We start from the raw sequence: 24,695 nt of genomic DNA, 5'->3' as shown, positions 1-24,695 counted from the left end.
GAATAATCAGCTTGGCGTGACTTATAAATCCTCGATTTTCGCAATACTTACGAAACGAAAGTTTCGAATGGATGAACAAATTGTCAATTTTCGTGCGGAATACAAATATTTTGCACCAGTTGCAGGCGATTGAAGCCGACCAAAACAATTTTTCTTCAATAGTAATAATATAGTAGTATAAATAGTATAATATAGTATAATAATATAATTGAAAACAATATATTGACTTTCTTCGCTCAAAATCAGGAAATATCGATGTTTGCATATAAGTGAACGACGAATCAACGAAAGAACGGTTGAAGTGTGAAGTAGAAGTTGAAAATTATGATGCGTAATTTTCTCGATTACGAAGGAAAAAATAATTGAACGAGATACTTTTCGAAGATCGTGGTTGGAAATTAAATTAAAGAACATAAAAGACCGATACGTAAACTGTAAATCCATAAAATCCGCAGTTTAGAGACGAATCTACGCGAAAGAGGCAAATAAAAAATGTAAACTCTATTGAAAATATAAGATAAGATAGACGTGAAAACTATTGGGTTGGCAACTAAGTAATTGCCGATTTGTTCAATGAAATAAAAAATTTCTTTTTACTTGGAACGAAGTTTAATCTGTAATGTATTTTCCATTTTGTTCGATGACCTTTTGCCATCTCTCCGACAACTTGAAAATTCCACGCTCGTAGAAAGTCTGATCCTTTTCGGCCAAAAACTGAGTTAAGTGAGATTTTACAGCGCGTCGTCATCATTAAAAGTTTTACCACGAAGGGAGTTGTCCAGGGATCGAAATAAGTGGTGATCCGATGGCGCGAGATCAGGGCTATATGGTGGGTGTAACATCGATTCCCAACCAATATCCATGAATTTTTGCCGAGTGGACAAAGACGTGTGCGGCCTAGCATTGTCCTGCTGGAAAATGACACCTTTACGATTGACCAATTCTGGTCGCTTTTCCTTGACCGCTACATTCAATTTGTCCAGTTGCTAACATTCACGGATAATAAAAAATAACAATAACAATAATAATAATTTTATAATATAACTATAATAATTTACTAATATAATACTACTATTAGTATTATATTATATATAGTAGTATTATATTAGTAAATTACTACTATATATAATACTACTATTAGTACTGTATTATATATAGTAGTATTATATTAGTAAATTACTACTATATATAATATAATACTACTATTAGTATTATATTATATATAGTAGTATTATATTAGTAAATTACTACTATATATAATACTACCATCAGTATTATATTATATATAGTAGTATTATATTAGTAAATTACTACTATATATAATACTACTATCAGTATTATATTATATATAGTAGTATTATATTTTACTTACGATTGACCAATTCTGGTCGCTTTTCCTTGACCGCTACATTCAATTTGTCCAGTTGCTAATATTCACGGATAATAAAAAATAACATAATAATAATAATAATAATAATTTTATAATATAACATTTACGGATATCATAAAAATGGGAGTGAGAGACATCTATAACTGAAATCGGCAATTACTTAGTTGCCAACCCAATATAATATAGCTTTCACGCAGATTCATTGCTCTTAAGCATCGCGCCACCTTCGAACACTGTCCGTACAAGCCTGGAACGATCCGTTCGGTCGGCCGTGAAACCGTACAGTGCATTTTCTGGTTAGACAAGTTGTATTTTATTATTAACAAACGGTCGCGTCGCTCGTCTGTTAATTGCCCTTTAAAATGTACAGTGCGTACCGCCGGCATAACACGCGAGCGAACCAACCTCGACTCGGACTAATGATTCGTTATTTGTCCTATGTCCCCGCAGAAGAAGCAGCAACAGTGGATGGACGAGAATAAGATATACCTGATGCACCATCCCATATACAGGTAAGATGATCGAGTCTGCGCTGCTCGATCCCAAGGCGAACGATCTTTCCCGTGGTTTTTGTGCGAAACGAGTTGCCGCAGCCGCTTTATCCGCGAGTCCCAATCGTACGCAAACCTAGCAGGGTAGACCGGGGTCGAAAGTAACAACTTCACTTTAGTCTACGATCACGTACGAACCATTGCGTTCACGATGAAAAGTTTCACGTCAAAATGTTATCTAAGTTGTCCGACATTATTTAACCATGATATTTTCAATTTGCGACAAGCAATATCGGAGCTATTAATAAAAAGTGAATACTAGGTAAGCTACGGCATCGAGTCGATAGTAACGTAATATTTATTTATGATCTGATGTGATTACAATAGATTTCACATTTGTTTTCGATATTTAAGAACAGATACATCAAAAAGATCAATTTTTAAAAATGTCGTAAAAGTAATTTTTTGGAGTAAAACTATTAATTTAACAATATTACAATAAAAAATGGAACAGTTCCATTCATACAAATAAAAATATACATAAATCTTTGCAGGTGTAGGTTATTCTATTTTTTTTCCTCTTTTATATACAGCTTTCTATTTTTTTCTTTTCTGTTTTTCTTTATATTCTGTCCTTGCTTTTTGATTTGCACGAATATCGATGAAGATGCTTGATTTTCCTCATGATCTGAATATTAAACATTTTCGCTGACTAAATGCTTGAAAGTGTTAAGCGACGATCAGTTTTACAGTTGAAAAGATCAAATGAAAGATTGCTAGAAAGACAAAAAGTCATTATTTGCAAATAAGTAATCTTTAAGAAAAGGTTACTTTAGAGGTATCGGAAATTCATTTTGGTTAGTATATACATGTACATGTTGTAACAGTAGAGTTTCGCATAATGTGTTCCAAATTTTCAATGATAGCTCTAATGGATTTTAAATTATTTACAATGTTACTCTCGGTCGTGGTCTCTTCTCGACGTAATAAAGAAATATTGCGGCTACGCAATTATAATAATTAATATTCCAAATTTTCAATGATAGCTCTAATGGATTTTAAATTATTTACAATGTTACTTTCGGTCGTGGTCTCTTTTCGACGTAATAAAGAAATTGCGGCTACGCGGGAATCGCGATATCCCGGTGATCGAAGAATGTTAAATCACGTCACTTTCCTTGCAATAAGACAATTTCACCGCGAACGCACTTCCGTAATAGCGGAGGTCCAATCGAAGCTGCGATTTAATCACGTTCTCCTATCCATGTTTTGCGGAGAACGAAGCAATGGAGATAAGGAAAAAATCATAACGCTGTAATTATTCGTGATATATATTTATGAATCGAATCTTTACGTGATTATGGTCTCCACGGATCCCCGGATAACAGGAATTTCCATAGAATTCCAGACCCTTTATGGTTTAATAAAGTTTTATGTTTGCTGCAGTACGAAAGCATAGATTCGCATAAATGTCTGCGGTTCAATTATAATTCAGGCTAGCAAACTTTCTGCGTTAAGCGTAGGAAATCGGAAGAACGATTTGTGAGATGAAATGCAAGTATTTGTTCGTACATCAGCTACATTTTTGCACTCATCATCGTTTCTGATAAACACATCGTCCCTCTGCGAATTCAAAGAACAAATGCTCACAGAAGAAGCGCTCGGACTCTCAAGAATCTCTTCACCTTTTCTGAACGACAGTTTCCTTCTGTTTTCTCTTGCTCTACTCAAGGTATAATTATCTCTTGTATAGGCGCTATTATTTTTCTGAAGTGACAACGTGTTAAGTGTCAAAAATCGACTAGAAAAATTCCTGAGAAATCAAAATAGTTTAATTAATAAAACTAGAAAGTTACGATTTATCACAGTCATTTTTTTGCATTCGGAACATTCTAGTACAATTTAATTTCCTCGAATATGTCGCAATAAACGTGAATTTTGGAAACTAGTCAAAAATTATTGTCTCTTATTTTGTCACATATGTGCATGTATACAGGGTGTCCCAAAAATGTCTCGCAATCCGGAAATGGCGGGTCCCTCAGGTCATTCGAAGCAACTTTTTCCTTAGCGAAAATGCAATCCGCGGCTTCGTTTACGAGTTATTAACGAAAAACAGTGACCAATAAGAATCGAGTACGGCTGACGCGAGGCGGCCCAGCCAACCAGCGCACGAAGCCCAGTTCCGCTCGTTAGCTCGGTCGCCTCGCGCCAGCCGAGCTCGCCTCTCATTGGTCACTGTTTTTCGTTAATAACTCGTTAACGGTGCCTCTTAGAAAATTTTTGTAAAGGAAAAAGTTGCTTCAAATGGCCTGAGGAACCCGCCACTTTCGGATTGCGAGACATTTTGTGACCCTTCCGTTGCAATGCAGCAGAAACTGCTAAACCTCAGTGCATTTGAATTTCCTGCAAAAGGCGAAAGATACCAAATTTTCGGCAGGATGTCTTTCATAAAATGGATCTATCGCTGGATCTATCGCGTTTCCAACTTCGCCGCGGATCAGTACTGCGCGTCGAGCAAGGAATGAGCCTTCGTACTGCAGTAGTGTCTCGATAGTAGACGCAAAGTGATTGTTAGTTTCGGCGATGTGTCGCGCAGTTGGGCAAATGGCGAAGTTTGCGTCGAAAGCAAAGAACTTTTGATAGAAATGAGATAAAACGACGATTTCTTTTACGTCGAAGACGAAATATTACAGAATAAGCGGGAAGATAGAGAGAACGTAGTACGAACATTTTTTAGCCTTGAAAATTGATGTTGAACTCGAAATATTCCAACAAAATTGTGAAATCCAATGCCATGTTATTATCCACTTTATCGGGATCTTTTCGTCGAAGCGATTTGATAACAATTAGAACAACGATGTACAGTAAATTCTCCCTAATTTTCCTTCAGCCTGCAAACAAAAATAGACAATTTGGGAAGAGGAGATACGATTATGATACAGATACGAATTCCAGACCCTTTATGGTTTAATAAAGTTTTACGTTTGCTGCAGTACGGAAGCATAGATTCGCATAAATGTCTGCGGTTCAATTATAATTCAGGCTAGCAAACTTTCCGCGTTTAGCGTAGGAAATCGGAAGAACGATTTGTGAGGTGAAATGCAAGTATTTGTTCGTACATCAAAATGGACAATTTGGGAAGAGGAGATACGATTATGATACAGATACGAATTCCAGACCCTTTATGGTTTAATAAAGTTTTACGTTTGCTGCAGTACGGAAGCATAGATTCGCATAAATGTCTGCGGTTCAATTATAATTCAGGCTAGCAAACTTTCCGCGTTTAGCGTAGGAAATCGGAAGAACGATTTGTGAGGTGAAATGCAAGTATTTGTTCGTACATCAAAATGGACAATTTGGGAAGAGGAGATACGATTATGATACAGATACGAATTCCAGACCCTTTATGGTTTAATAAAGTTTTACGTTTGCTGCAGTACGGAAGCATAGATTCGCATAAATGTCTGCGGTTCAATTATAATTCAGGCTAGCAAACTTTCCGCGTTTAGCGTAGGAAATCGGAAGAACGATTTGTGAGGTGAAATGCAAGTATTTGTTCGTACATCAAAATGGACAATTTGGGAAGAGGAGATACGATTACGTGAGCATTGCACTTAGTTTTCATAATCGTTGACAATCGGAAACTATAAAAATGAGCCGCGAGCCTCGAATAATCGTATCTCCTCGTATTTCTAAATTGTCCATTTCTGTTTACTTAGCTGAAGGAAGATTGGGGAGAATTTACTGTATTCCGTTCGCACGTACGATTTATTTCCTTTGCCAGGAGGCCAACGCAATCGTCAATTTCCTGTGCTCCGTCTATCGGTTTGCTCCGGGCCAAAAATATCACAGAGGCCCGTTCATGCGTTGATGTGCCGATCGAGTGTTAACTCAATCTCCGGCGTACGCAGAACGTCAACGATATCGTTTAGGACTTAACGTCGTTACACACTGACCGTTCGAATAGTTCCGCGCATTTGTCACAATCACCGGGATCCGCTGTGCCAGTTTCATCCGCCGCCGACGCCGCCGACGTCGGTGATTTATAATCCGTCGCACGGCTGATTCCACCGCGACGATGCATTCCGCGATCGCCACAAGAAAAACGCGATTTCACGCTAGCGCGCATAGGGAAATCATCAACGCGCTAATAGCGAAAGTCGTTGAACGCGGAACGATGGCCGGATTCGAATCGGTAGATGTAAGCGATTTTTAAACATGCCCGAAATTGGTTACAGTTGATTTTCTCCTCTGCTTGATTGTTCCAGGATATTCTACGTCTCCCATGATAGCCACGATTTGAAAATTTTTAGCTACATTGCCCGCGACGGAAGCAGCAACACCTTCAAGTGTAACGTCTTCAAATCTAGCAAAAAGGTAAGTGTACTTCGTGCAACGCGAAAGTGTCTCGAAATCGTCAAATTTCAAGCTGCGGTGTTTTTTTTCTTGGAGCTTCGTTTCTTCATTTTTTCACGCGTTCGACGTAATTAGTTTGCATCCTGTAATCCATCGATGGAAATAATTTGGCTCGATAGGGTGGAACTTAATTGGGTGTCTTGTTCTTTTGTCTTCTTTGAGAATTTCGTCTACAAAAGTGTTCGTACACCTTTCAAAACGCAATAACTTTTTTATAACTGGACTGAGTGACTTGCATTTTTTTTTAGACGATAGAGGGACGTGTTTACTAAACGACGAGTAAAATGCATTTTTTAAATTTTGCTATTACACAAAAGTGTTCGTACACCTTTCAAAACGCAATAACTTTTTTAAAACTGGACTAAGTGACTTGAATTTTTTTTAGACGACAGAGGGTCGAATCTACTAGACGACGACTAAAATGCCTTTTTTTAATTTTGCCATTACTTGGAATGACACAAATAAAAAAACTCTCGCTTTTAACTTTTTTATCTGAGCCTATAACAAAAATTTAAAAAACGCCTTTCGTAAATCTCGGTAATTCATGCTGAAAAAGACCATGTACGGAATTATTCAACACAACCCGATGTTCCATCTACCTACTATGATAGAGGAGTGATGTCTCGCAGATACATCCGTGTCTCACTGTCGAAATCTGTGTTAGTTTTCCGTGGACAAGCAGTATACACTTTATGTGTCCACATGCAGTATTGCAGTAAAAAATATACAGCTCAAATAATACGCGAAAAGTATAATATATGTCATAGCGTGCGTTTATACTCCAGAGGCTTCACTTTACGACAGTTCAGTCGATATCAATCAATAAAAATTCTCGAATATATGTACACTCCCAATCAAAAAGATAGCACAAGTGTGCTATCTTTAATTTCTCGTATTATAATCGTGACAACATCAAAATTTTGAAACGCACGTTCTAAACTTCAATTTAGGCCCTCAACGTCGGCTCCATATAAAGTAATCTAGTTGTGCTCAAAATAATTTCTTGCAATTATACCATATCATAGTAACTGATATCTTATAATTTTTTATTAATGTATTTATATAATAATAAGATTATGTTAATATTATGAAATACGATAATATCACGATATCAATGTGATTTTTACGCGTGACGATTATACAACTTTTTACGCGTGACGATTATATTATATATCATCATATATATATATATATATATATCATCATATATATATCATCACGAGTATATTCGTCAAGGATAGCTAACTGGTTAAGTGTTTCCACGAATTTACTGCAAGTTTTCTAAAAATTTCAACATCGGTCGAACGAAACTGCTTCTGCGCATTCCCGACCGGAAATGAGAAAACCTCTCTAAAGTACACGGCAGTGGTGGTAGCTTAATTCTGTTTCGTCGCGGTTCTGTGTGGTTATTAAGCCGTAATATTATGTCGCGCACGTGCGTACGTGCACACCCACAGTAATTCACGTAGCCCGGTCTGTCGCCTGGCATTTTATCAACTCCCGCTATTGTAACCCTATAAATAACCACGTGTCCCTTTCTCCTTTCCACAACACACGTACACCTCTTACTCATTTTTGCTTGTATCCACTTTTCTGTCACGATGGCAGAGTCCCCCTATTTCACGATTTCGAGCGCGTGCTCTCTGCGTTTAGTCGGCGACCAGCATCTACGACGTTGACCGGTCTCACCTTCTCAGTAATTGCCGTCTAAAATTTTATTTCCAGTCTCTAGGAACAGTGGAAACACGCGTACAATTTCTTCCAGGCTGTTCGGTATCCATTCGATAAATTAGATTAGGATAATCCTTGTACGCTTTGGCTATTCGTCACTTTGTAACTTCATGCAAATTGTCATGTTCGCAGTATTTAGAAACTGTAAAATTAATTGCAATTATATTAATCGAAGAGAGTAAACGAATAGTCTGTTTCTAATCGATAATCGAAATACCCGATATAATATTGGATTGGCAACTAAGTAATTGCCGATTTCAGTTATAGATGTCTCCCATTTTTATGATATCCGTAAATGTTATATTATAAAATTATTATTATTATTATTATGTTATTTTTTATTATCCGCGAATGTTAGTAAATGGACAAATTGAATGCAGCGGTCAAGGAAAACTGTCTTAAACTGTTCAATCGTTTTCATTGTTCCATATTTCATTTGCCCAATTTCTTTATAAATGCATAAAATCCGCCGTATATTGATCCACCATCGTTATACAATAATTTATACCAATATGATGTAAGTACAAGTATAAGTACAAATATATTGGGTTGGCAACTAAGTAATTGCCGATTTCAGTTATAGACGCCTCTCACTCCCATTTTTATGATATCCGTAAATGTTATGTTATAAAATTATTATTATTATTATTATTGTTATTTTTTATTATCCGTGAATGTTAGCAACTGGACAAATTGAATGCAGCGGTCAAGGAAAAGCGACCAGAATTGGTCAATCGTAAAGGTGTCATTTTCCAGCAGGACAATGCTAGGTCGCACATGTCTTTGTCCACTCGGCAAAAATTGATGGATATTGGTTGGGAATCGATGTTACACCCACCATATAGCTCTGATCTCGCGCCATCGGATCACCACTTATTTCGATCCCTGGACAACTCCCTTCGTGGTAAAACTTTTAACGATGATGACGCTGTAAAATCTCACTTAACTCAGTTTTTGGCCGAAAAGGATCAGACTTTCTACGAGCGTGGAATTTTCAAGTTGTCGGAGAGATGGCAAAAGGTCATCGAACAAAATGGAAAATACATTACAGATTAAACTTCGTTCCAAGTAAAAACAAATTTTTGATTTCATTGAACAAATCGGCAATTACTTAGTTACCAAACCAATACTTTGCTGACACTCGGCTGACACTTGATTTCTGTGATCTTTCATTGTCTACAGCTCGTACGTAGGTGAACCCATTTCGGTGAAATTTTTTCCACGCATATAACTTACCGAGATCTACAAAACGCATTCTTTAAATTTTCGTCATAGACTCAGATAAAGAAGTTAAAAAACGAGAGTCTTCTATTTTGTTTCGTCATTCCAAACAACAGTAAAATTGTAACAAAGTACTTCAGTCATTGTCCTGCATACTAGTCCCTCCATCATCTAAAACAAAATTCAAATCGTTTATTCTAGTTTTAAGAAAGTTATCGCTTTTCAAAAAGTGTCCGAATATTAAATGAGAGTCATCGTATGCAACTCATGACTAGACTGCTGATTTTATGCATTTAAAACGGAAATGAGATCAAATACAAAGCAGTTAAACAATTTGAAAATATTATCGTATTACTGTCTACCCGTTATAATTGTTATGAAAACAGATGAATGCGTATATTGCACAGAGCTCCGAAGCCTATTCATGACACGATGCCAGTTATAGATTAAATTAATTAAAAGAAATACTTAATTTTTGTACAATTTCTGTCCCATAAAAATGACCCGTAAAACATTTTTATCCTGCATGAAAGTATACAGCCTATGAATGACTATCAAATTGTTACGATTTTGAAGAATTTCTATCGTTTTCGGTTATTAATCTTACGTTGGAGAGAAGTACCGTTGGCAAAAAAAGATTACGTTGGAACGTTGAAAGCTCAGGTCGCACAGTGTCAGCAATGGCGGCCACATTATGGCACCGGCATAGCAGGAGGTTGTTAAAATAGCCCGTGTAGTGTGACTACCTTCGACGAAGTTGGTCCAAAAGCGAGCGACGAAGAAAAAAAAAAAGAATGATTTCCCGTGTCCCGTGGTCCCAGCCGCGCGATTTGTGTACACAACGAGGGTGTTCCGTGTCTCGGACCCCGGATCGTTGGCCACGATGCTATTTAGTTTGGAAACACGGGGACTTTCGGTAAAAGTGATTCTTTGGGTTGGAAATACAAGGTTACGCAACTGTCTAGCCGCGCGAATTTTGTTACGGAATTCCGGAGACTCTTTTACGAGTCATATTATGTCCGGTCTCGTGAAATGTAACTTTTTTTCAACAGCAGCCGAGTTGTGTGTGTGTGTGCGAATAAAAACTGATACGCGACAGGTTGTTTTAAACATCTCGCGTGCACGGGGTGGATCTCGCGATTAGAATAGATCTTATGTTCTTTTTGGTCGCGCGTTCGAGGAAGAATTTCAACGGAAAGGTTCGCACAGATTTTTCCGTGAACAATTTCTCTTTTAACTCGGAGGAATTCCTTTTCTCATTCTTGCGACAACATTTAATTCTTGTATGTGTATTCCTCTGAAATGGTTTCATAAAAGATCCTAGAATAGCTATTTAATTATTATATATATATATATTATATAATAATATTAAATAGCTATAATAATTCTATTTCTCTCTCTCTCTCTCTCTCTATAACCTAGAGAGAGAGAGATAATTATTATAGCTATTTAATATTATTTATGTATATATATATAAATATATAATAATATTATATATATATAGAGAGAGAGAGAGAGAGTAATTATTATAGCTATTTAATATTATTAATATTTTAGCTATTTTTCTTTTTTTAAATCGAATTGAGTTTTACATTTTGACGCAAGTGTTGAATTTTGATCTTTTTAGTCAAAATGTTATAAAGACAAGTGAAATATGTTACAACGGAACTGTAAACTCATTTGACTATAAATGAGCTCGACTACAAAAATTCACTTAAACATCAATAGACGAAACTATAAATTTAGATAACAAACAACACGCTCGATTGCAAAGAACAATATTCCTCACAATGTGAAAAATGCGACTATCACTGCGACTTCATCCTCCTCATTTATAATACCTATAAAACATTATAAAGATACAGTTTGCAATATAAATAGAAAAACTCAACAGTTCATAGTATTTCAAAAAAATGAGACAAGAAATCAAAGATTTCATCTTGGTGCACGTATATCGCCAATATTTCCATTAAAATCCGTCGAAGAAAGTACACATAAAATAAAATTGTCAATATTTAGAAACTTTACGGTAATCAAAGGTAATTATTTTATTAAAATGAATACGCGAGAGTATAAATTATCAATGAACTCGAATAGTTTCAACAAACCCTAAGTTGTCTGTGACGTGAAACGCGGAGGAAGCGAGAAGAATATGAACATTCGACGATAGTTCACGAGCGTGGCGACCATAAATTAGCATAAACAGCAACAATGAGTTGATAACAGGTCTCGAAGTGTTTTCAGAGTATAAACGATACCGATCGCAGTCGCCTCCGTGGCGCAAACGGCTAGCGCGTTCGGCTGTTAACCGAAAGGTTGGTGGTTCGAGCCCACCCGGGGGCGAACTTATTTTTGCGAACATTTTTTTAGAAAGTCAACGAAATAGAAACCGATTTTGTCCGCTCTAGAAATCTGCGCTTTCAACGTTTGGATATTAATCGTAACATCTCACGATGTTGCTTTTGTACAAGGGATTTCGGGATAATATTAATCAATGTTAAATTACTACATTTTCGATTTGAGACTTCTTAATACTTTCTTAACGAGCACAAGAAGATCTGTCCATTGATTGAAAAATACAATTTTATTAAAAGAAGTTTAAATACTCTTAATTTTTTGTAAAATTTTTTGTATATCGATATCGAAGAATGTAACTCGAAATTGTCGAATATCAGTCTTTGTATATAAATCGGGGGTGCCCTTTATAAAAATCATTGTAAAATTAATAAATATTTTGCACGAAATAGTATAAAAATATATCGTTGTTCTCATAAAATAATGTATTCTAATGTATAAGAATAGAATATAGAATAATATATTAATTAATAATAATATAATAATTATATATATATATATATATATATATATATATATATATATATATAATATATATTATATTAATAATAATATAATAATTAATATATATAGAATAATGTATTCTATAGTACTGATATAATACTCATAATAGCGTTTCTTGCATTAGATTGAAATTTCAACATCAAATTGGTACGACCAGCAAAAAATTAGCGTACTCAGCAAAAAAGTGAGCTGCTTTACAAACTTAGCATTTCGTCGCTAGTATTATCGCTATACAAGATCTGCAGTTCGAGTTTCATAGTTTTCTTCGGTGAATCGAAAACACTGTGCCTCTTATCGGTTTATCGGAAATTTTCGAAAAAATAGTTTTCGCCCCCGGGTGGGCTCGAACCACCAACCTTTCGGTTAACAGCCGAACGCGCTAGCCGTTTGCGCCACGGAGGCGTCTGGGGATACCTACTCTTCTCGAATCCTCGAATCTTCTGTAGGACATTTATTTCGGCGCCGTGTAATTTATGTATTACAATAAAATCTTTGCAAATACAGGTGCGCGGTGTCGAACCCGAACTGCCGGTTTTGCACGAAGTTCCACGAACCTTTCGACGCATCTGTTGCCGTATTACTTACGAAATAGAGACCTGAAACATGTTTTTCTTGCCTCCAAAGAATACATCAATCTGTCAACCGAGCGATTTCACGAGTTTGAAAACAATTTACGGTGAAATGTCGTGACTAAACTACGAGTCTCCACAAATGCAATGCAGTAGAACTCCGATTATCTGGGTCTCCAGTATCAAAATTCGTCGTTATTCAAATACGTCTGATAATGCAATCGGCTCGATCAAAGGCCACGTACAATGCTATGTATACTGTACATATAGATAAAGATGAAATCTGACACTGTGTAATTAAGTAACTGTTCTATTGTCCGAACATTTATATCACTCTTCGGATAATCGAGGTTCCATTCTATCTTGAACTTTAACACTAGAACTATCGAATCCTAAACGTGACTAATGCATATTGTTCTATAACAATGACAAGATCGGATTTATTTCAACTTCCATCGATTTTTATTGTAATATGTGCTTGAACGAAGAGGTTTTCATATAAAAATTTCTGACAGAAACATTTTTATAGTATCAGAAATTGTAAATGAAAAAAAATGAGAAACCAGTCATTTTGACTGGTTTGGTAGTTCTAGTGTTAACCTTTTAGGCACGACGCGCCACTATAGTGGCTTTCACGGATGTCATCTCTCTGGACGACGCGCAACTATAGTGGCTTTCGCGGATGTCATCTCTCTGGACGACGCGCCACTATAGTGGCTTGCTCTAATAGCTCACTCGCTCATCGTTTGAACCAAATAATCGTCTTCATATGCATTGTTTCACACTTCTTTTGTCTTCACATCGATTCACAACAGTCTACAGGGTGTCACAAAACTGTCTCGCAATCCGGAAATATTGGGTTCCTCGGATCATTTGAAGCAACTTCTTCCTTTACAAAAATGTTCTCCGAAGCACCGTTAACGAGTTATTAACGAAAAACAGTGACCAATAAGAATCGAGTACGACTGACGCGAGGCGGCCCAGCCAACCAGCGCGCGAAGCCCAGTTCCGCTCATTGGCTCGATCGCCTCGCGCCAGCTGAGCTCGCCTCTCATTGGTCACTGTTTTTCGTTACTAACTCGTTAACGGTGCCTTGAAGAACATTTTTGTAAAGGAAAAAGTTGCTTCAAATGGCCTGAGGAACCCGCCACTTTCGGATTGCGAGACATTTTTGGGACGCCCTGTACATACAGACAGAATATACAGTATCAGACTCTGTACAGTACATATCAGACTCTGCCGTCCAGAGAAATAGCCTCGCGCAGAATTCAGCCGTACCTAAAAGGTTAATTACGAAAAGTAGAACTGCGTTAACTTCTTGACTCGGACGATTTTTATTTAACACGAAGATCTGCGGAGACTCTCGTGCTAAATTGTAGCGCGAAGTACGACTGAATTCCCTTTCGCGAATATTTTCAACGCGTGGAAAGTAGAGTGCAGCTGCGTTAACTGTATTGAAGTTGATTAATTCCGCGGAGCTATTCGCGCATAAAATTGCGCGGACCATAACGTAATTTAATGGAAGAATCAGCACGTAAATGGGGATCCGTAAACCGGTTTATAAATATCTCGGCTTGTATCTGCTCCAATTGTACACTATTTTGAAACTCGTCGCACATAAAGTTTAATACGTTCCCGCAATAAAGTATTTTCGACCGTTTCTTTCACGATGGTAAAATCGCGGGCACCGAAGTCTTCCGTCTCCCGCTCGCAATTTGTCAGCCGAGTATTTACGTGCTGGAGAACAAACCGGAATTCCGGTAATCTTTCGTCGAAAATTTATCCGCGAACAGATGAGTTAATGGACCGGCGGTTCCTCATTCTTCGTTTCCTCGGCCCGTAGAATTCCTGTTTCGCAGACTGATGGCGGGCGGTGGACGATAAAACGAAAACACGACATTACAAATTTATGTGCCGGAACGGCCGGCCGCTTTATCGTGGCCATTTCCAACCAGAATGATCGCGAGGAACGTGAAATTCGTACGAGCGTCTTATCACGAATGTGGACCGCCGCGCCGTATATACTTGTTCGTTTTTTTGTCGCGGAATATCTCGGGAAGCCGGGATAACAACGCTGACAGCAATTACGACAGCACGGGCATTAAACGTTTATCGATGATTTCATTTAAATTTCGAGTGGAATGATTATATGGTCGAATGTAAAACGTTGAGCTTTCTTTTTTTTTCTTAATAACCAGAGAGATGTCGCAGGAAATAGTAAACACGTCTTTTCGAACATTAACAAGTAGAACGCGCGTTTTGTGCATTTAAATGGTAGGCAAACTGAAAGAGTTCGAGAACATCGATTGCGTTGCTCTTAAAAATGATTAAAATTATCGTTAAACATATCAAAGACGGATTAGAAGAATTCGAGAACATCGATACGTTTGTCCAATTTATTAAAAGTATCAAAAAGTATCAAAATGCAAACTTCTGACAAAATTCAAAAATTCTTCTACGTCAAATGTAAAACTGTGAAGACGTCAGAAGATGCTGAGAATATCTTTCTATTATGTACAACTTATTAAAATAGCTAAGAAAGAGAAAATACTTCTTACAATTAACTTAGAGAATTTGTATTTCGCCAAAAATCCGCGATGATAGTCTCTCGTAGGAAATGAATAAATTTTGTAATCGAAGCACACACTCAGTTTTACAATGGATTTTTAACTAGATTTTTCATTAGAATTAAGGAAGACGTTTCTTGACAAAATTTCAACTTCGTCTAAACAAATATTATACGGTTTGCAGAATAATTATATCATGTTATGGTATTTTACGTTACGTTATTGCAGTCACGTGACGTTTGTATTCTGCGAAAGCGTTGGTAATAAGTTGCGCGGATCTTCGGACAAGATAAAAATTTTCTTGATCATATGTAGCAAACGGTGTGGAAAGCAAGATATCTTCGTTTAATTCGAATGGATCGAAGATAATTGAACAGCTCTCATAAATTCTTCGAAACAGTCTGGACAGTCTTGTATCTTATCCATCCGTTCGTGTCATAAACGCGCGGATGCTGCAGTCTGGTAATAGAATATTTGCTTTCGCGACATTAGACTCAAATAAACAACGACTTAAACGAGCCTCGCGAGTCTCCGGCTGAAAATTTTACTGGTTTCAGAGCGACGTTGAGCACAGATGGGATCGTTTATGTTCGACGCGGTATCGGATCACTCGTAACCGTTCAGGTTGCTACGATTTGACGCAGTTGTGCGTCACGCGTTGTCAAGACGTTAATTTTAACTTATACAGTCGGTTTGCAGAAGATGGGCAATAAGCCGCATTTAACCAGTTAAGCGCGTTTGTCGTGTATACACGTCGAACCAAATCTCTGTTACGGTGCGTTCGACGTGTTTACTCGTCGTTGCGTCTTTCTTGTTTATGTATTTTATTATTATTTGAGAATTTTATTATTTTATAATATATCTATATATTTATATATATATATATATATTATATTATATAAAAAAATTCTCAAATAATAATATAATATAATAATATATATATATAGAGATAGATATTATAAATATATATATATATATATTAATATATAAATATATAATAGTAATATATATATAAGCACACTCACTAATATACACACACTAAGTAATATATATAAAAGTTATTGTTATTATATAATATATATTATATAATAACAATTATTATATAATTATTATATATTATATATTATTATTATTAATTTATTATTATATAATATATATTATATAATAACAAAATAACTTTTCAGAAACAAAATTGTTAAGTTTTCCTTAAATAAGAACGTAGTTCTTCTTCGTTTTCCATAAACGTGTAATAGGACCGTTTTGCCATGCGTTCGTCGTGTATATGTATACGTCACCGCTTGATTTTAATTCCGCACACCATGACGGGTTTTTAAAACTAAATTCGACGCTTAACCGGTTAAAGATATTTCCTGTAGCAACGATCCTCGTCCAGGCTGTCGGTCATGGACTGTTATGCTGAACGGTAAATATGCACATACAGCAAATTCTCCACAATTGTTGCTCAGCTTGTAAACAAAAATGGACAATTTGGGAAGAAGAGATACGACTGTTCGAGCCTCGCGGCTCGTTTTTTTAGTCGCCGATTGTCAACAACGATAAAAACGAATTATTATTGCTCGTCCGTAACTTTTCCTCTTCAGTTACGATTTCGTCGAAGATATATTTTCGTCGTTACGGATCAATCTTTCACCAGACAAATTATTTCGTATAAATTGAACTTGGGATTTCTCTATCTTGTTGTATAAGTGAAAACCGCGGTAAAAATTACGCAAATGTTGTGAATTGAATTCGTCGTTTTATAGGGTCGAGTAGGGCCGGTTACTGTGGAGTAATCAATTGCTGCATCTTTGCTTTGTTTTCGGGCGTAATTAACTTTAGATTCAGAAAATAGATATCCTCAATTTTTGTATTCTTTTATTTTATTTATATCTCAATGAAATTATGTATTCTTTCACTTTGTTTATTTCTCGACAAAGAAATTTAGCATGTCTTATTCGATAAATGTGAAGTATTTATCCCCTCAGTAACGTATTCACTCCTCAGTAACCGGCTTCACTACCCTGTCTACCGAAATATTTTTTGCATGTGAAATATCTAAAAAAATATTTCAAATTTTTGAGTTTGCTATCAACGTTTGCAAAATTTTCGCTTATCCACTACCCTATCTACCGAAATATATTTTGCACGCGAAATATCTAAAAAGATATTTTAAATTTTTGAGTTTGTTATCAACGTTTACAAAATTTTCGCTTATCCACTACCCTATCTACCGAAACATTTTTTGCATGTGAAATATCTAAAAAAATATTTCAAATTTTTGAGTTTGCTATCAACGTTTGCAAAATTTTCGCTTATCCACTACCCTATCTACCGAAATATTTTTTGCATGTGAAATATCTAAAAAAATATTTCAAATTTTTGAGTTTGCTATCAACGTTTGCAAAATTTTCGCCTATCCACTACCCTATCTACCGAAACATATTTTGCACGCGAGATATCTAAAAAAATATTTTAAATTTTTGAGTTTGCTATCAACGTTTGCAAAATTTTCGCTTATCCAGGCGTAGATTTCCGAAGTATCTTTTTGAGCGTCTTTTCAAAAATCTTTTACGACCTCCGACTGCCGTCACGTCGCTCACTCTTCATCGTGCAGAGAACGGAAAATATTTCGGACATCTTTACAGCGTCGTTTGTCATCGTTTGCGAAAGTATACGATCGGTAACTCGCGTTCCTCGGGGTAGAAATTTCTACGATCCACGGTTAAAAATTGATCCGCGTCTATCTAGGCTTCGCGAAGGCGTACACTTTACGGTCACGCGGCGGCCAAGTTGTACATCAAAGAAGTTCGCGGTTGTATAATTTGTCGTTCGATAAACAAACGTCGTTGTTCATGCCACGAAGTGATTTTGGCTTTCAAGTCAAAACACGTTCCCGCTAAAAATATACGATTCTCAGAATGAATTAAGCCTCGCACGCGAGATTTACTTGCCGGAAGTCTCTTGTCCTTTCGTCAAGTGTGCAAGTTCGTTCGATAGAGTTTCGCCTAAAATTAAACTGTTACTTTCGAAACTAAAATGAAAAGTTCTCACGTCTCAAATGTCTCGCGTCAGCCGTGCATCTCGTTGTTTTATACACGGGATGTTTCCAAGTTGAATGTCTGAACTTCGAAAACGTGTAGAGGATCATTAAGAGTAAGACAAAGTTCTTTAGTTTATTTATTAAAATATTTTCACTTTCTTTATTTTTAAAATATCCTGCATCTATTCTATGTTGCCTTTTACTTCGTGCATTAGTGTCCGTGTTAATTAACTGAAGAGACCAATTAAGAGTTGAACAGTTGCTGCATTGTACAAAATATCATTGGAACAGTATCCAGCTGCACTTAAAGCAGTTACAATGTTAGCTGCAATGAGGTCAAAATTTATAACAGAATTTGAAACTTCTCTTCTATTTTATGTTTTATTGTATCACTTCTTTTCTCCTTCCTTTTTCATATGATACTTGAGCGACATGTTGTTATATTATTGTAATAAAGGGACTTTTCTTCCGTTGATCGAATAATTTTTGTACAATTTCTATTTCGTAACAATGATTCCAAACATTTTTATCTTGCATAAAGATATGCAATACTACTACTACTACTCTACTACTAATAATAATAATACTAATAATAAATTATAATAATAATAATATAATAATAATATAATAATAATAATAATATTATTAATTATTAGGTGATGGTATCTTATTTAGCAATTTCCTTCAAAACTGAACAAATTTAGCAAACGCTTAAAAGACTTGTTGAGTTAACGAATTTTGAAACTTCCTGAGATCTTCGACGTTTAATTTGAAAATAACCTGCACAAGTTCAAGAGATTGAACGTCACACACATGTGATGCTGGTAAGGAGAGCCTACTGCTAAGTCATAATTGTTATCTGAAATATATTATATAATATATATATAATTAATATATATAATATATAATATTATATCATATAATAATATATATAATATTATATATAATTTATTATAATTTTTATATATTATATTATACGCCAACGCGTGCGCAACGATATATATATCGTCGACTGGCACTAAAAGGGTTAATGGCTGCCGAACGTTGTTAGAAGAATGAAAGAGAACGCAGAAAAAGTGACAAAACAGCGGATTCATTGCAGCGTGTGTGTACCGAGTCACGTCGCGATTGCGACGCGCAAGAACGAGTAAGACACACAAGTACGCCGGAAGAATCCCTCGACCGAATTACCGGCGCTCGTCCCGCTGAAGGATACTTCAAATGGGAGCGGCGGAACGCGAGGAACGAATTTCAGGCGTCGCTTTCCGCGTTCTGAAAGCTCAGCTTGTTGTGCCCGGGTACTTTGAGCTCTCGACCGTTCTTGTTACAACACGGAACGTAACAGGGGAACGGAGGCGCAGAGAAAGAAGACGTACTACTCGCCTGGCATCAAATGTCACTGACGAGTATACCTACTTACTCGACGCACCCGCTGCGAAACACGTTTCTCAAAGGCCCGGCAGAACTTCTCTTGCTCTTGCCGAGATATGATTTTCTCGATCGCGAATTGGTCGAACCAATCGCGGACCAAACCCCCTGGCCTTTTATTCTTCACCGTTGCGACGACTAGAAGTAATAATTTTTTTTTCAAGGGAAAAGAGAATACAGGTCTGTTAAAATCATCGTTATTTCACTCGTTAACAGCTTCTCATGCAGAACTATGCTAACGCGAATTTATCTACCTTCACTGTTTTATACGCGAGTTTTATACACTGTTGTATACACGCAACGTTTTATTCACTGTTTTATAAAAGAGAATACAGGTCTGTTAAAACCATCGTTATTTAACAAAATATAATAGTATTATTTAACAAAATCATCGTTAACAGCTTCTCATGCAGAACTATGCTAACGCGAATATATCTACCTTCACTGTTTTATGCACATTTGTTTCTTAAATCTATGAGATCGTGCACAGTGTGATTTTTGAAACGCGGCAACTTTTTTAAAAGTGGACTAAGTGAATGGAATTCTTTTTAGATAATAAATTATTAAACATGTATTATAATAGTAATATATGTATATTACTATATGTATAGTAATATAACATTCACTGTTTTATAAAAGAGAATACAGATCTGTTAAAATCTTAAACCTATGAGATCGTGCACTGTGTGATTTTTAAAACGCGGTAATTTTTTAAAAACTGGATTAAGTGACTTGAATTCTTTTTAGATGATAGAGGGATCTCGTGTTTTAAAATACAATCACATCCGACGAAATTATTAAACATGTATTATAATAGTAATATACATATAGTAATATAACATATTAGTAAAACATATTTTGTACATTTTTGATGACACATACAATCACTTTAAAGAATCTGTTCAATAATATGTACGATCGGACAACAGCATTGATTAGATAGACACGGATTTCTAGAATACATGATTTAGGTAGATCTGTTTGAAATATAAGTCCATATTGAACGTAGATTGCACCGTTCTTCCTTCATGACATAGCATTATCTCCCTACATTAGTAATATTTCGCCGGAATCATGTCATATTTACAGGAAACAGAGAGAAAATGATTCCATCAATTTTCGATTAGCTGTCAACTGCTTTTAATCTTGTTTCTTCACACCCTTCTGTTACTATTTTGTTCATGAAAAAAAAACCAACTTGCTCTATCATTGGAAAAACTCTACCGCTCGGTTCGTCACAGCTCGAGAGTTCCATCACTGAGCAGATTACCCTAGTTAAATTAATCTTTCGCGCTCTCTATATCGAGCCAGATTAGATATTATCGACGCAGAATTCGAGATGTTGCTGTGTAACACTGAAGTCTGCTGGCAGAACTTTTTCCGTTGGCTAATTAGCTCCGAATGGGTTACGGTAAAATGCGGAAGCTCGTAGGATTTCATGCGTTTATTAGTAAATTGAATAGGAAAAACTGCAAAATTGATGAAAATAAAAGAAGTCGAGGATCATCATTTTGCTTAAAAGTTGAGGATTATCATTTAGTAGCTATATAACTTCTACTTTTCCGATCGAAGAAGATAATAGCAAAGATCGTAGTAAATCTTAATGCACTGACTTGAAACGATTAACATCTTCCAGTGTTCATAAAAGTTTTTTAAAGCTATTTTAATTAGGAGAGCTAATAATCAAACACACCGAAGAATACGACGAACGAAGAAGTAGGTGAAATAGAAACTTAATTGATCGATTCCCTGTTCGTTCAATAAAAAAAACAGCAAAATAATCAGACATATTGCACGTCACCGACGTTCTTCAGAAATTACGTGCAACAGAGCAACGTTTCCTGTAGTTAAACATTTTTCCTTGAATTTTCTTATTGCAACAATTTTTATTTATGATCATTAGCTTCCAATTCTCTTCATGCAAATTCTCACCTTCATTGCTTATTATTGGACTGCGGATTTGTTGAGCAAATTCCTTGTAAAAATTTAAAGAAAGAAATATTTGCTTCGCATAATCTCTTGTGAATGTAGAATAATAGTACATACGTTTAATGTTTGTTAATATATGCGTTTACTTGCATTTAAAAAACTTACATATGCCATAAATGTATACCATAATAAAATACTATAAATAAAATAATATGGTAATACTATATATAATAATATAAAATAAATATAATAATATGGTAAGTTGAGGATCGTCATTTTGCTTAGAAGTTGAGGATTAGCATTTAGTAGCTATATAACTTCTACTTTTCCGATCGAAGAAGATAACAGTAAAGATCGTAGTAAATCTTAATGCACTGACATGAGACGATTAACATCTTCCAGTGTTCATAAAAGTTTTTTAAAGCTATTTTAATTAGGAGAGCTAATAACCAAACACACCGAAGGATACGATTATCGACTTTCGTATTGATAGTTACTCATTTCACTGCTTTCACGTTATATTCCGAATAATGATGTGAACGATACGGCACGTATGAACAACTGTAATATTTCTCGACTGTTCCAAATAGGTTGCAAAATTACGTATAAAAATCTGCTCAAATCATACAATATTACAGCAAATTATAAAACGAAATAAAGCGAACACTTTCGAGGGTAAAGGGTTTTCTCGAACAAAACCAGCTTATTGCCGACATAATAAAAAAAAACTGAAACCATGTGAACGACGCGTGCTCACACTTTGGTATTTCGTCTAGTTATTTATTGTTTTTATAAACGCATAAAATCCGCGTTATCTAGTTATGACGAATCGGTTTCCCGATTTCACGCGTTTCGGTTTCGACGAACCGAAACCGAATCACAATTGTTTCCAACCGCTGGTTGTGTTTCAACGTTGTCAGAGGAGAGCCGAAAAATCTGGTTCTCGACCACCGCATCCGCTAGCCAGACCACCGTGGCCATCATCCTGCTGCTCCCCTTTATCGAACACATGCTACTTGATCTTACAAGAATAGGGATCGCAGCGGCCGCCACGGAAATGCCATTGAGCGGTCCGAAAGCGGGAATATTAATGCGCTTATAAATAAACCGGAGGAAAAATCCAGGCTGCGGCGATGCCGCCACGGGAGAGAGAGATACTTCAGAGAGAAAGAGCTAGGCGATAGAGATGGAGAGAGAGAGAGGGAGAGAGAGAGAAAGAGAGAGAGAGAGAGAGAAAGAGAGAGAGAGAGAGAGAGAGAGAGAGAGAGAGAGGGTGGCGTGGACGCCGGTTCTGGTTCGACCTCTCCGCCGGCGCTCTGCTATCGCTCGAACAGCATCCGCGGGGACCGCGCGCCGCTTAGTTCTCCTCCACCTGTCCGCCGCGTCGAAATACTCGAGGTTTTCGAGTATTTCGAGAACACGCGGTCCATCCTCCTCTTCTGCGCTGCGACTGCGACCGTCCACGCACCGCGTCTCGCTTCTTTTTTTCCTCTCACCTGTGCTCTCCCGTTGCCGCATCGTGTCCCCTTTCCTCCGGCCCTCGTTTCTCCCCAAACGGCACCTCGAACGAACAGGAGCTCGATCGCGAGGACCCCGAAGAAGTTCGCCGAAGAAGCATCGAGGAACTCTCGAGGGACCCTCGAAGAACTCTCTGGTCGACGATTAAAAAAGTCGAAGACCACGATCAGGACGGAAGTTCGTCGAAAGTCGAGGATTGAAATTTAAAGAAGGTGTTGGCCAGAGGCAGGCAGGCAGTCTCCGAAGTGGCCGGAAGCGGAGGGAACTGGAGAGAGATTGATCTGAGTTCAGATGGGAGGAAAGCTGGGAAATATTGCCGGAGATGACGGGGGCGGCGAATCGAGCGCGATCGGAGGCTCGATTGGGAGAAGTTCGGCCTGAGAAGATCGCTGTCGAAGCCGCCGAGATTTCGGAAGTTGCGCGAGGATCTGGTCACGCGGGAATATGGGAACGGCTTCGGGAGAAGCTTCGGCGATCGGGAACCGTGTAAGATGAGCGAAGTAAATAGGAACGGACACTTGTGTGGGACGCGGTCGTGGACGTGCGCTGGTAAAACGCGCTGATGCGGGACTGCGGAAACTCGGAGATCGTAATTGGCGCGATGTCGTTCCATTGGAAATCGTCCGAAATGAAAGCAGTGCGGGTAAAAATAGTCGAGAGGGAGAAGAGTGATTGATGCAGTATTCACGACGGCCTAATATCGCGCGGTACAGGACGGTGGTCGGGTTTCGTAGGCGGAACAGTGATAAAGTGATCGATCGATCGACCGGTTGGTGTTCCTTTCGATGTATGTATTTCGGGAAGACTGTACGAGAGGAACGCCAGTTTCTCCAGTGACCGGCGAGGATTTCGGTGTCGAATCGAATTTGTCAGTGTCGTCGATCCCCGTGGTCTTTCCTCCCCCCGCTCTTTTGTCTTGATCGAAGATAGATCGTTCGATCTTTCAGTGTCCGCAAATCGTTGCCCGAACAAATTCGTTCGCTATTTGCCAGGATTCAACCGGTTCGCGTCTTTTCGTTGCATCGGTTGCATTAACAAAATTGGTAAGTGGTGCATCGATTTTGTTCTCGTCGAAAGCGCCGAATCGCGGGCACACGATCTCGAGACCGATAGAGATATCGCTACGGTCTCCGATAATCCCGGCAAAATTGAAACGAACAATCTCCGGGAGTTCGAGCGTTTGACTAATTTGCGAGCGGTTACGGGCTCTGCGTAGGTTTCGCGAGCCTCTTCTGCCGAATACATACGTACATACATGCATGCATACGTGCATGCATACGTGCATACATGCATGCATGTCCACGAGTGCCCAGGGGAAACTCGGTGTTCCGTGGAACAACTTGATTCCCCGCGAATTCCGTTTCCGTTACGGCTAGCTGAAATAATACGCTGCTCGAAATACTACGCGCGCGGAGGATCGCCGGCGCGAATGACGCAACCAATATTTTCAAAACCACTCATGCCCGTCGAACGTTCGACGCAGAATTCGAGATGTTGCTGTGCAACACTGAAATCCGCTGGCAGAACTTTTTCCGT

The 24,695-nt window shown here is 37.5% G+C and overlaps 1 protein-coding gene and 2 non-coding genes across 5 annotated transcripts in view; 2 read left to right on the top strand and 1 right to left on the bottom strand.

Moving 5' to 3' along the window:
- Window positions 1-24,695, top strand: part of LOC117221469 (carboxyl-terminal PDZ ligand of neuronal nitric oxide synthase protein) — a 79,527-nt gene that overhangs the window by 32,550 nt on the left and 22,282 nt on the right. For 2 of the 3 annotated variants that reach the window (XM_076522968.1, XM_033472481.2), the window contains 2 exons: window positions 1,841-1,902; window positions 6,150-6,258. In XM_076522968.1, coding sequence (XP_076379083.1) covers window positions 1,841-1,902; window positions 6,150-6,258 — 171 coding nt within the window. Of the gene's footprint in view, window positions 1-1,840; window positions 1,903-6,149; window positions 6,259-22,958; window positions 24,203-24,695 lie in introns of those variants that run through there. The other variant, XM_033472482.2, reaches the window with a different exon arrangement.
- On the top strand, window positions 11,519-11,592 carry TRNAN-GUU (transfer RNA asparagine (anticodon GUU)). Its single transcript has one exon. It is a non-coding gene; the product is annotated as a tRNA-Asn (tRNA).
- On the bottom strand, window positions 12,437-12,510 carry TRNAN-GUU (transfer RNA asparagine (anticodon GUU)). The gene has a single exon. It is a non-coding gene; the product is annotated as a tRNA-Asn (tRNA).

Source organism: Megalopta genalis, chromosome 1, assembly GCF_051020955.1.
Source record: "Megalopta genalis isolate 19385.01 chromosome 1, iyMegGena1_principal, whole genome shotgun sequence".
In the NCBI taxonomy this organism is placed as follows: Eukaryota; Metazoa; Arthropoda; class Insecta; order Hymenoptera; family Halictidae; genus Megalopta; species Megalopta genalis.
This window is presented reverse-complemented; position numbering and strand designations above follow the sequence as displayed.